Source organism: Brassica napus, chromosome C3 (genome assembly GCF_020379485.1).
Source record: "Brassica napus cultivar Da-Ae chromosome C3, Da-Ae, whole genome shotgun sequence".
Classification (NCBI taxonomy): Eukaryota; Viridiplantae; Streptophyta; class Magnoliopsida; order Brassicales; family Brassicaceae; genus Brassica; species Brassica napus.
Window position 1 is genome coordinate 62,298,873 of NC_063446.1, and position 15,781 is coordinate 62,314,653.

At 43.8% G+C, this 15,781-nt stretch overlaps 1 protein-coding gene across 1 annotated transcript; it reads left to right on the forward strand.

The window, feature by feature from the left end:
- The first annotated feature begins 6,847 nt into the window (after window positions 1-6,847).
- On the forward strand, window positions 6,848-9,661 carry LOC125583779 (protein DOG1-like 3). The gene has a single exon (XM_048751284.1). It carries the CDS (start codon window positions 6,967-6,969, stop codon window positions 7,480-7,482), a length of 516 nt encoding a protein of 171 aa, XP_048607241.1. The 5' UTR covers window positions 6,848-6,966; the 3' UTR covers window positions 7,483-9,661.
- Window positions 9,662-15,781: the final 6,120 nt, after the last annotated feature.

The following is a 15,781-nucleotide window of genomic DNA, read 5'->3' on the forward strand; positions in this document are numbered from 1 at the left end:
TAACTGACTGACGATAAGCATGTCCGTTTATTGACTGATTGACTCGATTGCTTTACTTGGCTGAGTGGGACGGAATGACCGCTCTCACTAAGCATATTGTTGCTTATGCCTCCTTGTTAGGATGCAGATCAGGACCAGACCCGAAAGGGTAAAGACATAGCTTGAACGTGAGACGAAGGCAGGAAGGAAGGATGGTGGGTTTGGATAGATATAGGACGAGTTTAACATGTAATAGCCTATAGCGAACTGACTTGTTAACTCGAACCTCAGATTATCTATTCAAATCGTATTATGCTTTACTTGACTGTCTGAAAAAGAATTAAAACTCTGAAATAATTCTAAGTAAGAAAAAAAAAAGAAAACAGCCCAAGTCTGATCGAGGAAGTCGAGCCAGACTCGTACTGATGTTACGAAAAAATGGGTCGGTTCCTTTCAAGTGGTATCAGAGCGGAGTCGAGTTCTAGGACAATCTAAGTATAGTGGGTTATTGGGGCAAACCATCCTTCCAAGCCTGACGTCTCGCGGTAAATTATGTGCTCAGAGTCCTGATCCCAAGTTAGTTATGAATAACTTGCATGTGACCTCGTTACAGATGGCAAAAAGTAACCGTAACACAAGAAGGACTGTGAATGAGACCCCAGAGGGGTCTGCGAGCAACGTGGCCAGGAATGAAGCTGGTACGGAAGAGGCTCGGAATGCTGCCCAGAATGCAACGAATTTGAACAATGCTGCAGCGGCTGGTGCTGCTGCTGGAGCTGCTGCTGCTCCGGTTGGATTGGAGGCCGTTTTGGCTAAGTTGGCACAAGTCTTGGCGAGACTGCCTGCCGCAGTGGCACCTCCAGTGGCTCCACCTGTTGCGGAGGAAGCGGAGAACGTGGTGCCTGATGGAGAAGAGGTGCACGTTGTTAGGAATCCGTCTTACCTCAAGGTTATGGACCACATGCAGAAATTGGGAACAAAGTTCTTTTTGGATGGTTCCAAACCGAAGGAAGCAGATCAATGGATCGACAGGATAGGGCGGAACTTTAAGTTGATATGTTGTCCTCTTGCTTACAAGAAGGACATTGCGGTCCACTACTTGGACGGTGATGGGCACATCTGGTGGCGAGGTGTAGCGGCTCGGATTGGTGTTGAGCATTGCACGTGGGCAAACTTTAAGACCGAATTCCATGGGAAGTATTTTCCGCCGGAAGCATTTGACCAGCTCGAGGGAGCTTTTCTCAGACTGGAACAGGGATCCATGACTGTAAGGGAGTATGAAGCGAAATTCAACAGCCTCAAGAAGTATGTTGGGCGTGAGGCTGAGTCGGAAATCTCCTTGGTCCGCAAATTCATGCGCAGACTTAGGGTTGATCTCCGAACTCATTGTAAGATCCGCAATACTGTGGCCGAACTGGTGGAAAAGGCCGCAGAACTGGAAGCTGGAATCAGTGAGGAAGCCACGGTGTTTGGCACCGTGGCGTATGTCCATCCTGGTAAGCACACGGGAAAGAATCAAAAGCCGGTGAAGGCTGGCTCTTCCAGCAAGCCAAATGCAACAGGTCACAGTGTCCGAAGGACGCACAATCTGCTGGGAAGCATCCGAGCGATGGGCCTCAGCCGGCTGCAAAGAGGCAGGCCATCATGCCGCGGGTGTACACAATCGGTGATGAGTCAATGGACCCAAGCACATCTCGTCCGATCACTGGTGAGTCATCCTATCTCTCACCGTTGCCTTAAGAATTTCTGTGTGAAATTGCTTGCTTGTAGAGTAGGTCCTTAGTGTTCAGGGTGAATATGTAGGGACCTTAGTCATGGGTGGAGTGGCAACCCATGTTCTGTTTGATTCTGGTGCATCTCACTGCTTTGTGCAACCCGAGATGATTGGAATTGGGGAATTCCATAAAGAACCAGAAGAAGAAGTAAGAGTGGTTCGGGCAGCTGGTGGTCAGATCATGTACACCTCAGGGAAAATCCGAAACGTCTCTGTGATGATCGGAGGAGTGAACATGCCAGCCGACTTGGTCGTTTGCCCAGTGAAATCATACGATGTGATCCTTGGAATGGATTGGCTGAGTAAATACAAGGCACATCTTGATTGTCATCGAGGCTGAGTTCAGTTTGAGATAGGCAATGGAAAGCTTGTCTATAAAGGGGTCAGACCGACCAACGGGAGTCTGATCATTTCAGCACTTCAAGCAGAAAGAATGCTGGAAAAAGGATGTGAGGCCTATCTGGCTTCGATCACAACTGTGGAAGTCGGACCTGATATTGAGTTGGAAGGGATTCCGATTGTAAAGGAGTATGATGACGTGTTCGAATCCTTGACGGGATTCCCACCGGACCGTGCTGATCCTTTCACGATTGAGCTTGAGCCGGGCACACAGCCAATTACGAAATCTCCGTACCGGATGGCTCCGGCTGAAATGGCAGAACTTATGAAACAGTTAGATGAACTGATGGAAAAAGGGTTTGTGCGCCCAAGCAGTTCACCTTGGGGCGCACCGGTTATGTTCACGAAGAAGAAATATGGTAGCTTCAGACTATGCATCGACTACAGGGGGATTAACAGAGTTACAGTGAAAAACAAGTACCCTCTTCCAAGGGTAGACGAGTTATTGGACCAACTCCGAGGTGCTACTTGCTTCTCCAAGATTGATTTAGCTTCGGGATACCATCAGATTCCGATTGCTGAAGAGGATGTCCGTAAGACAGCCTTCAGATCGAGATATGGCCACTACGAGTTTGTGGTCATGCCCTTCGGATTGACCAACGCCCCTGCAGCCTTTATGAAGATGATGAATAACGTTTTCAGAGATTACCTGGATGAATTCGTTATAGTCTTCATAGACGACAACTTGATCTACTCAAAGAATCAGGAAGAGCACAAAGATCATCTGAGAAAAGTTTTGGATAGGCTGCGGGAACATAAGTTGTTCGCCAAGCTCAGCAAATGCAGCTTTTGGCAAAGAGAAATTGGTTTCTTGGGTCATGTGGTCTCGGACAAGGGAGTGTCTGTAGACCAAGAGAAGATCAAGGCCATTGCGGACTGGCCCAGACCAAGGAAAGCAACGGAGACCAGGAGCTTTCTCGGACTGGCTGGATACCACCGACGGTTTGTTAAGGGATTTGCCAGCATGGCTCAACCGTTGATAAAGTTGACCGGGAAAGATGTTCAGTTTGTGTGGACAGAAGGTTGTGATGCGAGTTTCAGCAAACTCAAGGAGATGTTGACGACTACTCCAGTATTGGCTCTTCCTATGGACAATGAGCCATACGTGGTGCATCCAAAGTTGGACTTGGGTGCGTACTGATGCAGCAAGGCAAAGTGATTGCGTATGCGTCTAGACAACTAAGGAAACACGAAGGGAACTATCCAACACACGACTTAGAAATGGCTGCTGTCGTGTTTGCGCTGAAGATATGGCAGTCATATCTCTATGGTGCTAAGGTCCAAGTCTTCACGGACCATAAGAGCTTGAAGTATATCTTTACTCAACCAGAGCTGAACCTTAGACAGAGGCGTTGGATGGAACTGGTTGCAGATTACGACTTGAACATTGCCTACCATCCGGGAAAGGCGAATCTGGTCGCAGATGCCTTGAGCCAGAAGAGAGTAGCTTCGGCTTCAGAGAAAGACATGGAGGAACTGGTTCACATGGTTGGAACCTTACGATTAGCTGCCTTGACTGACGAATTGGAACCGTTGGGTCTTGGTGCAGCGGATCAGGCGGACTTGTTTTCCCGAGTTCGCCTTGCACAGGAAAAGGATGAAGATCTGATCAAAGCCTCCAAGAACGAGAAGACAGAGTATCAGACTTCAAACAATGGGACGATTCTGGTTAATGGCCGAGTGTGTGTTCCTAACGACAAAGGATTGCGGGATGAGATCCTGAAGGAGGCACATCAGTCAAAGTTTTCGATACATCCAGGAGCCAATAAGATGTATCAAGACTTGAAGAGATACTATCATTGGGTTGGAATGAAGCGTGATGTTGCAAAATGGGTAGCTGGGTGCCCAATCTGCCAAATGGTTAAGGCACAAAATCAAGTTCCGAGTAGACTACTTAAGAGTTTACCCATCCCAGAATGGCCTTGGGATAAGATCACAATGGACTTTATGACTGGCTTGCCAATGAGGAACGGCAAGGACGCTATATGGGTGATAGTGGACAGATTGACCAAGTCCGCACACTTCTTCGCTATCAACAAAACAGACAATGCAAAGTGCTAGCCAAGTTATACGTGGAACAGATCGTCAGACTTCATGGAGTTCCGGTAAGCATAGTGTCAGATCGAGACTCCAAGTTTTATTCAGCCTTCTGGAGAGCTATGCATAAGTCGATGGGGACCAAGGTCCATATGAGTACAGCATATCATCCGTAAACGGATAGACAATCAGAGAGGACAATCCGAACACTTGAAGACTTACTGCGATCTTGTGTTCTGGATTGGGGAGACAAATGGGATCAGTACTTGCATCTGGCAGAGTTTTCATACAACAACAGCTATCATGCAAGCATTGGAATGTCACCTTACGAGGCATTGTACGGACGTCCGTGTAGGACACCGCTATGCTGGACCCAAGTGGGGGAGTGGAGCATATTTGGCCGAGATTTTGTAGAAGAGACAACTGAAAGAATTCGAGTCTTGAAACTGAAGATAAAAGAGTCTCAGGACAGACATAAGAGTTATGCAGACAGACGCAGAAAAGACCTTGAGTTCAAAGTAGGAGACATGGTATATCTCAAAACCGTCACCTACAAAGGCAAGGACCGATCCTCAAAGAATGCCAAGCTGAATCCAAGATACATGGGGCCGTACAAGATCCTGGAATGGATTGGAAAGGTCGCCTACAAACTGGAACTGCCCTCATCGATGGCTAAGTTCCATAACGTGTTCCATGTATCTTTGCTGCGTAAATGCATAAGGAATCAAGACAATGTGGTTCCTGAACCACCATCTGACTTGAGAGAGAACCTTACTGTGGAGGGACGACCAGTCCGGATCATTCGTAGAAAAACCAAACCTGAAGGCAGAAAGAATATCAAAATGATCCAAGTTGTTTGGGACTGCGAAGGAGAAGAAGAAACGACTTGGGAGCCAGAGGCGAGAATGAAAGCTGAGTTTCCAAAGTGGTTTGACAAACTCGCGGAAGATTCAGGAAGAAAGACTCGAGGACGAGTCTGAGCCAAGTGGGGGAGAACTTGTAGTGACCGTGTTCCGAAGATCGATGTTAGGATGATCTGAGGACTGACTGGTCGGACTGTGAGAACTTACTGAATGGATTGGATGATGCTAGAAAGAGCTGATCAGAGTTCGAAGGACTTTCCGTGGGTGGATGGGAGAACTTGGATCGGCGCCTGATTAGTAGCGACTAGAGCGGAACCATGAACCCGATTAAAGCTAGGAACGGATCTGTTTTTGAGCCAGACAAAGCTCCATCAGTCGGTCTTACGCTCAGGTTATTGGACCAGCCATTCGGTTTGTTGAAACTCAGGATGTTCGGACAACTCGATGAAAATCCAGGCAATGCGGAATTTTAGTGCAGCGATGGTCAGATCCGGACAAGTGTTGTTGGATTCGGACAAGACGGTTGAGCTGGTCGGCTAGACAGTGATTGTCTGAAATCAGGCAAGGCGGTTAAGTTTGTCGGCTAAGCTGAGATGAGCTGATTCAGTAGAATCAGTCTGATTCGGACAAGGCGGTTAGAGTTGTTGACTGGATCAGTCGGCTCTAGCTCGATTTTCGCTTAAGTAAAACTGGCGGGAACAGTTAAAGTCCGAAAAGTGGAAAAACTCGCGCTGGAACGCCTTAGAGCGCGGGGTGTCGGTGACGGTTTAAGAGCCACGCGTGGAATAAATGGAGTGTCGGTGGCGGTTTAAGAGCCGCGCGTGTAATCCGCGCGTGAAATAAGCGGAGTGTCAGTGACGGTTTAAGAGCCGCAGTTTCTCGGGCCTAAACCGCCCAACTGCCCTTTTTAATCGTCTCCTTCGTCTTATTTCGACATTCTATACGAAAACTGGAAGAAAGAACCAGAGAGAAAACACACAGAGAGAAAAGTCCGATTAAGAGAGAACTTTCGATATTTGGCTGGATCGAACAGATCCGAGTCAAGAACGATCGTCTGTTGGGAAATCCGACTGTTTGGAAGTTTGAAGATCCGACGGAAACCGCGCAAGAGGTGTCAGAAGAGACCGAATCAAACAGAACATACCGACTCTAAGACAAAGGTGAGTGCGTGATCGTAGCCTATCGTACTGAATCGTAGTCTGACTGATCGGAATGTTCTATGTACTGATTGCTTGTCTAATTCGAATTATCTGCTAAGATCTGGCTTAGTCCGAACAGTCGGTTCCTTCCATCGAAGCATCAGGATCAGATCATGCGCCTAGAGCCGTATTGGCCTGCAAGGGCTTGACTGGATCTGATGGCGCTTTGGCTTGGAATGATTGGGTCGGCTAAGTAACTGACTGACGATAAGCATGTCCGTTTATTGACTGATTGACTCGATTGCTTTACTTGGCTGAGTGGGACGGAATGACCGCTCTCACTAAGCATATTGTTGCTTATGCCTCCTTGTTTGGATGCAGATCAGGACCAGACCCGAAAGGGTAAAGACATAGCTTGAACGTGAGACGAAGGTAGGAAGGAAGGATGGTGGGTTTGGGTAGATATTGGACAAGTTTAACAATGTAATAGCCTATAGCGAACTGACTTGTTAACTCGAACCTCAGATTATCTATTCAAATCGTATTATGCTTTACTTGATTGTCTGAAAAAGAACTAAAACTCTGAAATAATTCTAAGTAAGAAAAAAAAAAGAAAACGGCCCAAATCTGATCGAGGAAATCGAGCCATACTCGTACTGATGTTAAGAAAAAATGGGTCGGGTCCTTTCAATGTCGTCCTGCATCTTTCGTTAGAGTTATATACGCTCTATGTGGATCTTGTGCTGAAGCTCATCTTTCTCGGTATCTCCTCCAGATGGATGAAAACATCGATGATAGGCATGATGGTGATAGTTCCATGAGTGATCTCACCGCGACTCAGCTTGAGAAAATCAATGACTTACATGTAAAGGTCATAAGGGAAGAAGATGAGATAACCAAGAAATGTGCGAATTTGCAAGAGGATGTTGCGGATATGCCAATCGCCGTCACGGCTTTCTGGAGGGACTCGGTTGAAGCTGATGTGGCGGTTGAAAATGCTTTAGATAAGCATGAAGAGTGCATGGGGGTTTTAATGGCGGAGGCTGATAAGGTGAGGCTAGAGACGCTTAGGAGGATTGTGGAGGTTTTGACTCCGGTTCAAGCGGCGGAGTTTTTGCTCTCCAGGAAAAGATTACACATGTCGTTGCACGAGTGGGGAAGAGCTAGAGAAGAGCGTCGTTATGGTTGTGCACACGTGCGGGTGCAGCAGCAGGGAGAGCCGGAGCCGGGAAGTCAAAGAGATCGGACACTATTGATATGTGAGTGTGAGTTTTGTAAGGTCAATAAATAATCTTGTGTAATAGTTTGGCCTAAGTAGAGATGAGATCATGTTAAGTGAGGTGTGTGTGAGAGAGAGAATGTTAAGTGTGTCATTATGTGTGTGAGAGACGTAGTTACGCTTTTGCTTTTGTCTTATACAAGGAATAAGCAGTAAAACGTCAAGTGATTACTTGTCTTCCATTATGAATACAAATTAAAGAAATTATGCATACAAATTAAACGTTAAGATTAATTTGGTTGTCTTAGCAAACTTGATTTTTTGCCTACAATGATTTTTGTGTGTAAATCTCTACGACATGTTTGGGTGAAAGCAGTATTTTAACTCTAAAACTAATAATGACAGTATATTCAATTTTGACAGTACACTTAAGTAAATCCCTTAATCACACAAGTGGAAAATTGGGAACTGGTATTTGTGAAAGTTATGTGACTGGCTGTTGTGTTTCTTGTATGACTCTGGCTGTTATTGAATCTTTATATAACATTTGAATATTCCTTTTCTTCTAGATTATGTATCCAAAGTAAACAAGAAAAAGCAGTATCAACATTAGATATATACACAAATGGGGCAAAAAGATGGAGAAGAGATATTTATGAATCAAACAAATCAAAGGGCTCGAAGTTTCAAAAGATGACATGTACAATTCCGGAATGAAGTAAAAAAGATACCGTGGCAACTGCATAACTTGTTCCCAACACGTGGTTAGCGAGAGTGCAAAAGGACTAATACGGTAACACGGTTTGATTTTTCTGTAGATTTTCTTTCTTGTCAACGATTTTTCTGTAGATAAAATGTATGATATCTTCTACATTTCTTATCATATTGTACATTTAACTTTTTTCTGTAAAATTGAACATTTAAATTTCATTTAACTAAGGGCAAAAAACTGATATATACGAGGTTCTATGTGTTACTGGTTTTGCATATCGTTAGACCAAGATTATCGTCGACTTTTGAGTGGGTTTTTAAAGTAAATAATCTATTTAATTAAATCAAAACAAAATAAAAAGGGAATTACCAATCTTTAACTTAGGATTTTAGGGACCGGTTTTTAAATGGGTTTTTCAACCACGTGTCAACATACAAAGCTTTTTACATTTCTTTTTCTTTTTTTGGTTTATTTCTTTCTTTTCTTTTGTCTCGGTTTCTCGTCTTTTCCGCCCAAAAGGCGATCGAAACGACGAGAAACGACAAAAGATGACGACTCCCCTCACGGCGTCTCCTGCGGCGTCTGTCGTCTTCTCCGTCAGAAGACCGATCAAAACCAGCACGGACGACGATTGTCTCGGTCCTCATGGCGTCTCCTCCGGCTTCTCTCGTCTTCTTCGTCAGAAGACCGATCGAAACCAGCACAGACGACGACTGTCTCGGTCCTCACGGAATCTCCTCCGGCGTCTGTCGTCTTCTCCGTCAGAAGACCGATCGAAAACATCACGGACGACTACTGTCTCGGTCCTCACGGCGTCTCCTCCGGCTTTTCTCGTCTTCTCCGTCAGAAGACCGATCGAAACCCACCACGGACGACGACTCTCTCGGTCCTCACTATGATTTTAGATAATAGAGTAGGTATTGAGAGATTAAGGTAGATTAGAGAAGGTTAATGGGAGATTTATAGAGAGATTAGGTAGTAAACATGTTTAAGAGTATTTAAGAATCATTATGAACAAGAGAGAGAGTCTAGAAAGATAATCCCAAACTTCTTAATTATTAATCTGATCAAAGTTTACAATATCTATGAAGAGGCAACACTAGGATGAGGGTTTTATAAAGAGGCACTATTACAAGAGATAAGGTTTGCTTTAATTTAAATCATCCAATGAACTTCTTCCTTGTGCATAAAGCTCCTTTTGCTTTATCCAGCTCTTCTCCAGCCTGTCACATGCGCCTCCTCTTCCCTTGCAACGATCTGATGCCTTAGCTAAGGGAATAGGGCTTATCTTCTTCTTCCAAAGTTACTCCGGTAACTAGAATAACTAGTATACTAGTATTACTAGGGTAACTTTGGTTTACCCTTTGTAAGTTACTTGGGTAACTGGTATTACTACGCCATGTACGGCCTCTTCATCATGCTCAACTCCTCATGTCTTTCTCTTCCTATATATTGATCTCATCTCAACACTCCCCCTCAAGCTTATCTTTGTGAAAGTCTAAGCTTGGATAGCCATGAGATCTACCTCATTAAAAACCTCACCAAGGAAAACCCATTGGGACAAAACCTTGATGAGGGAAAAAGAGTAAAGTCCTCATGACTTTGGGGATCAGCTCCTTCTCTTCCCAAGATCTATGAGCCCCAATCTGATGTGAATGGACTTCATAGTCTTTTGTCTTGCTGCCTTGGTGAACACATCTGCCAACTGATCTTCACTTCTTGTATAACATGGCAAGATCACTCCCAAGACTATCATCTGCCCCACCTTGTGGCAGTCTACTTCAATTTGCTTTGTCCTCTCATGAAACACTGAGTTCGTAGCAATATGAATAGCCGCCTGATTGTCACAATGCATAGTCATTGGTGTTGCTTGCTCAATCTCCAAGTGCTTAAGAATTCCTTTGATCCATACCAACTCGTTGGTAAGCTTTAGCATAGCTCTATACTCAGCTTCAGCACTAGAGCATGATACAACCTTCTGCTTCTTACTCTTCCAAGTAACCATGTTTCCACCAATGAAAGTGCAATAGCATGTTGTAGACCTTCTATCTGCCCTATCTCCAGCCCAATCAGCATCACAATAACCCACAACTTCAGTGCTCTTATTGCAGCCCATCCATATACCAAGTCCTTGAGTTCCATTCAGGTACATGAGAACTCTCTCCACCATGCGCTGGTGATGCTCTCTTGGAGCTTGCATATGCTGGTTTACTTGGTTCACAGCAAAGCATATGTCTGGCCTGGTGATAGTCAAGTATATCAGCTTCCCCACAAGCTTCCTATACAGCTTTGGATCATGGAACAGCTTGCTGTCTTCAATCTCCCCCTCACGTGGAACTTTGTACCCATCCTCCATGGGCATCTTGGCTGTTCTTCCTCCATACGCACCAGCATCCTTCAAGAGATCCAATGCATACTTCCTTTGAGAGATAAATAACCCTTCCTTGGATCTGCACAGCTAAATCCCAAGAAATTACTTCATCTCTCCCAAATCCTTTATATCAAATACTGATTTCAGAAACTCCTTGGTGGCTCGGATTCCTTCCTTATCACTGTCTGTTATGATGATGTCATCCACATACACAAGCAAAACAATGATGCCTGAGGGAGTATTGAGGGTAAAGAGGGTGTGATCAAGCTCGGAATTCCTGAAGCCTCTACCATTCAGTGTTGTGCTTAGCTTATTGTACCATGCTCTAGGTGATTGTTTCAATCCATAGATGACTTTCTTCAGTCTAAGAACATTTCCTGGCTTCACCATTCCTTCAAGACCCGGAGGTGGTAGCATATAGACTTCATCTTCTAGCTCTCCTTGGAGGAAAGCATTCTTCACATCCATTTGCCAAAGATCCCACCCAAGGTTGGTTGCAACTGATAGTACAATCCTAATGGTATGGAGCTTTGCAACAGGTGCAAAAGTATCAATATAATCCTCTCCATAGGTTTGTGTGAAATCTCTTGCTACCAGCCTTGTCTTACGCCTATCAATCTTCCCATTAGGTAAATACTTGATGGTGAATATCCACTTGCATGACACAGCTCTCTTCCCCTTAGGCAACTCACTCTCATACCATGTATCATTTCTAATCATGGCATCAGCTTCATCATTGACTGAATCCCTCCACTCTTGAATCAGCATTGCTTCTTCATAGCTTCTTGGCACATAGCTTTCATCTAAGCTTACCATAAAGGAGTAGTGCTCTTCCGGAAACTCAGCAAATGAACACACGGCTTGGGAAGGATGCTCCACAGCCTGGGCATTGTAGTACACTTTCGTGTTTACCCAGTTTCTCGTATTTGCCCACTCGGAAGCATCCCTCCTTACCCGTGTGCTTCTTCTCAAAGGAACTTCTACTTGTTCCTCAACAGCTTCTTCTTGTATCTGGATTTCTTCTCCAGCTTCCTGACCTTCATTCTGAACTTCTCTTACTGATTCATCTCCACTTTGGACAATCTGAGCCTTGATCTTCTAGACCTCCAGCTTCTTCTGAGCCTTGATCTTTTAACCCTTCAGCTTCAGATTCACTTCCCCCCTCATGTTCAAAGTGGGATGGTTCTTCAGCGGCCACTTGAGTAGGCTCTTCACGCCTGCTCTGATCCTGGGACACGCCAATACCGAGTTCTTCTAGTATGTTTCTCAAACTAGCAGCTCTATCTGATGGTTGAGAAAGCTCTTCAAGCTCCTCCCAATTTTTCTCTTCATAATACCCTTTATCTTCCATGAACTTCACATCCCTAGACACCAAGACTCTTCTAGCAGTGGGATCAAAGAACTTGTATCCCTTTTGAGATGCAGAATATCCAATAAGCATAGCCTTGGTGCTCTTTGTTTAAGTTTGTTTCTCATCTCTCCTGGCACCAGTACATAGCACACACACCCAAATGTCCTCAAGTGATCCAGAACTGGTCGACTCTTGTTGAGTAACTCAAATGGAGACTAATCATCTAGGATTCTCGTTGGTATCATGTTGATCAGATAGCAAGCAGTCACCACAGCATCACTCCAAAATCTCTTAGGGACACTCTTGTGGAACATCATTGAACATGCCACTTCCATGAGGTGTCTGTTCTTCCTTTCAGCAACTTCATTCTGCTGTGGAGTGTAAGGACAGCTAGTCTGATGTAGAATCTCATGTTGAGCTAGGTGATCTTTGAATGCGTGGCTTATGTATTCCCTACCATTATCTGACCTGAAAATCTTAATCTTGGCATGATAATGGTTAGTAACATAGCTTTGAAAATTTTTAAATGCATCAAGAACCCTATGTTTTGTTTTAATGAGTGTTAACCCTGTGTATTTAGATTTTTCATCAATGAATGTGACATAATACTTATAATCATCCCTAGATAAACAAGGTGCGGTCCAAACATCAGAGTGAATTAAATCAAAGCAATTCTCATAAATAGTAGATGATCTTTGAAACACAGTCCTACAATGTTTGCCCAAAATGCATGCCTCACAATCATTATTTTTAAACCTGACACCTGGTAACATAATGCTTAAAGCCCTAACATGTGGGTGTCCAAGTCTAGCATGCCACAATGCATCTTTACTTAAGGAAGAAATAGAACTAAATGAGAAGCAAGAACTAGAGATGGGACTAAGATCTTTAAGCATATAAAGGTCTCCTTTGGTTGCTCCTTGCCCAATCAACTTACTGCTCTTAATATCCTGAAACTTAACATCATCAGGACTAAAGATAACATTGCATTGAAGATCAGTGATGCATCTTTTGACAGATAAAAGATTAGAAGTAAACTCAGGCATGAAAAATGCTTTAGAGTCCTTATTAAACAGTTTCAGTTTACCAATTCCTCTAATAGGAATTCTATCTCCATTAGCAATAATAACATGCCCGTGAGCCGGTTATATATCTTTAATCAGGTTATTATCACTAATCATATGATGAGATGCACCAGAATCAATGATCAAAAGTTTATGCATGTTTCTAGTAATCTCAGTCATTGATGGTTCATTTTGTTTTATCAGGTTTCCTAGTAATCCTAACATCTTAATAGGTATACTCGGCTCACTAGCAGCAGTGTAAGCGCTTTTAAACATGTCTAGTAAATTATCAGTATTACTAGGATTACTAGCAGCAGTGTAAGAGTTTTTAAAAATGTCTAGTAACTTATCAGTAGTACTAGGCAATGTATGAGCAGCATATGAGTATCCAAAGGGTGTTTCCGAGAGTGTTACCAGACTCCTTAAGAGCTTTGAAGAAGGCTTCAAGGTCAGCTCTCTTGAATACCTCCTGATCCATACCCTTTCCATTAGTTGATGAGATGCCAAGGCTCTACCTTCACTTTCACCCACCTTAGCGCCTGAGCTAGCTCCGGATGAACCAGCACCATTTGCTTCAGCAGAAAGATGAGCTTTGCTTCCCTATCCCTGTTGAACCCGCGTGGCCTGAGGTGAGGATGTAGGATCCAACACTCACTCTTCTTGTGACCGGTCCTCTTGCAATGCTCACAGCTTCCCTCATACTTTTCATACTTCCTTCCTGATCCTCTGTATGCAGCCTTGTTTGCTTGCATTCCTTCAGCTTGATGAGCCATAGTGCGCTCACCTTTGCCTCCAAACAGGCCAAGAGATCCCTCCTCCTTCTGAAGTTGCGCGCATACTTCCTCCATGGATGGTAGGTTAGGCGATCTCAAGATGTGTTTGATGACATCCTTGTAGCAAGGATCCAATGTCATCAACAACCCAAACACTTGATCTTGTTCTTTTCTTTCCATAAGAGCTGCTTGATCAGTGGTGTTAGGTCTTAGACTTTCAAGTTCAGACCATAATGATCCAAACTTTCCCATGTGTTTGGTGAGCTCTCCTCCATCTTGCTTCATGGAGTTAATGGCTCTCTTTAGCTCAAACACACGGCTGATATTGGAGACGTTTCCAAACGTCCTTAAGAGGGTCTCCCACAAGTGTTTGGGAGTCTCACAGTAGCTGTAAGCTTCAAAAAGAGGGACATCAAGAGATCCTAGCAGCACGGAGAGCACCATCAAGTCTTCTTGCACTCACTTCTTTGCTTCTGCTTTGGTGAGAGTCTTTTCCTCTTCACCTTCTTCAGTTTCTTTAGCCACCGGCTCCAGACCATCATCAGTGATGTGGCTCCACAGCTCTAGCCTTCCAATGGCAATCTTCACCACTCGAGACCGCAAGAGGTAGTTTGAACCACCTTTCAACGCAACCGGGACAGTAACTAGCTTGCTGAAATTGTTTCCCTCCATCTTCTCTTGTTTGAACCAAAAATGACCAGAAAGCTTCAAACTTGCAACTCAGCTGATGAACACACAGTACCAGACTTCAAGACCACACGAACTCAAAGCACAACACTAAAGACTTCAACTTTATCACACAGCTTCACGAAACACTCAAGAGCACAAGAGCAAGAACACAAGAACACAAGAGCTAGAGAAAGAAAGAAATGGAACGAGGTTTCTCAATACCAAAGCCAACCTGGCTCTGATACCATATGATTTTAGAGAATAGAGTAGGTATTGAGAGATTAAGGTAGATTAGAGAAGGTTAATGGGAGATTTATAGAGAGATTAGGTAGTAAACATGTTTAAGAGTTTAAGAATCATTATGAACAAGAGAGAGAGTCTAGATAGATAATCCCAAACTTCTTAATTATTAATCTGATCAGAGTTTACAATATATATGAGGAGGCAACACTAGGATGAGGGTTTCATAAAGAGGCAATATTACAAGAGATAAGGTTTGCTTTAATTCAAACCATCCAATGAGCTTCTTCCTTGTGCATAAAGCTCCTTTTGCTTTATCCAGCTCTTCTCCAGCCTGTCACACGCGCATCCTCTTCCCTTGCAACGGTCTGATGCCTTAGCTAAGGGAATATGGCTTCTCTTCTTCTTCCAAAGTTACTCGGGTTTTTAGTATAACTAGTATACTAGTATTACTAGGGTAACTTTGGTTTACCCTTTGTAAGTTACTCGGGTAACTGGTATTACTACGCCATGTACGGCCTCTTCATCATACTCAACTCCTCATGTCTTTCTCTTCCTATATATTGATCTCATCTCAACACTCACGGCGTCTCCTCCGGATTGGAGATTCTCTCAGGTGTGTGGTAACTGCAGCGCTGGTGAAGAAGTTCATGAAGGTAAGCCCCATCCATCGTCGATTCACTATTCGAAGCATCTCTGCTTCTGTTTAATTAAGCTCAACTGGATCTTATCTGTATTATTTGAGCTCGTAGATCTATTAGTTTTCTTGGGCTATAGGTGGTTACGATTTTTAGTTTTGCGGGTCATTGTAAAGCTTTGGCCTTTGATCGAAATTTGTAGGCTTCTTACATGTTTAGTGGGTTGTGTCTGATTGTTTAGTTAAAAAGTCACGAGGATACACTGACAAGGTTAGTTAATCTTCAAACTAGTGTTATGTTATGCTCTGTGAAGGCGTATTTAAGTTTTACTAGGATGTTGTTGAAAGATTCATTACAGTTTGTGTTGATTGCTTAAGAGCTTTCATTGTAAAGCTTTATTGAAATAGAAATAGAAGTTGATTGTGTTGTAAATTATGGCAGGGACTTTTGTCTTTCTATGGACTTTTGTCTTTCTATGGACTTCTTTTGCCTCACACTCTTTAAGCTCTCGACTGAAGCTCCTCCTCATGTATCTTCGAGAAGCAACCGCTAC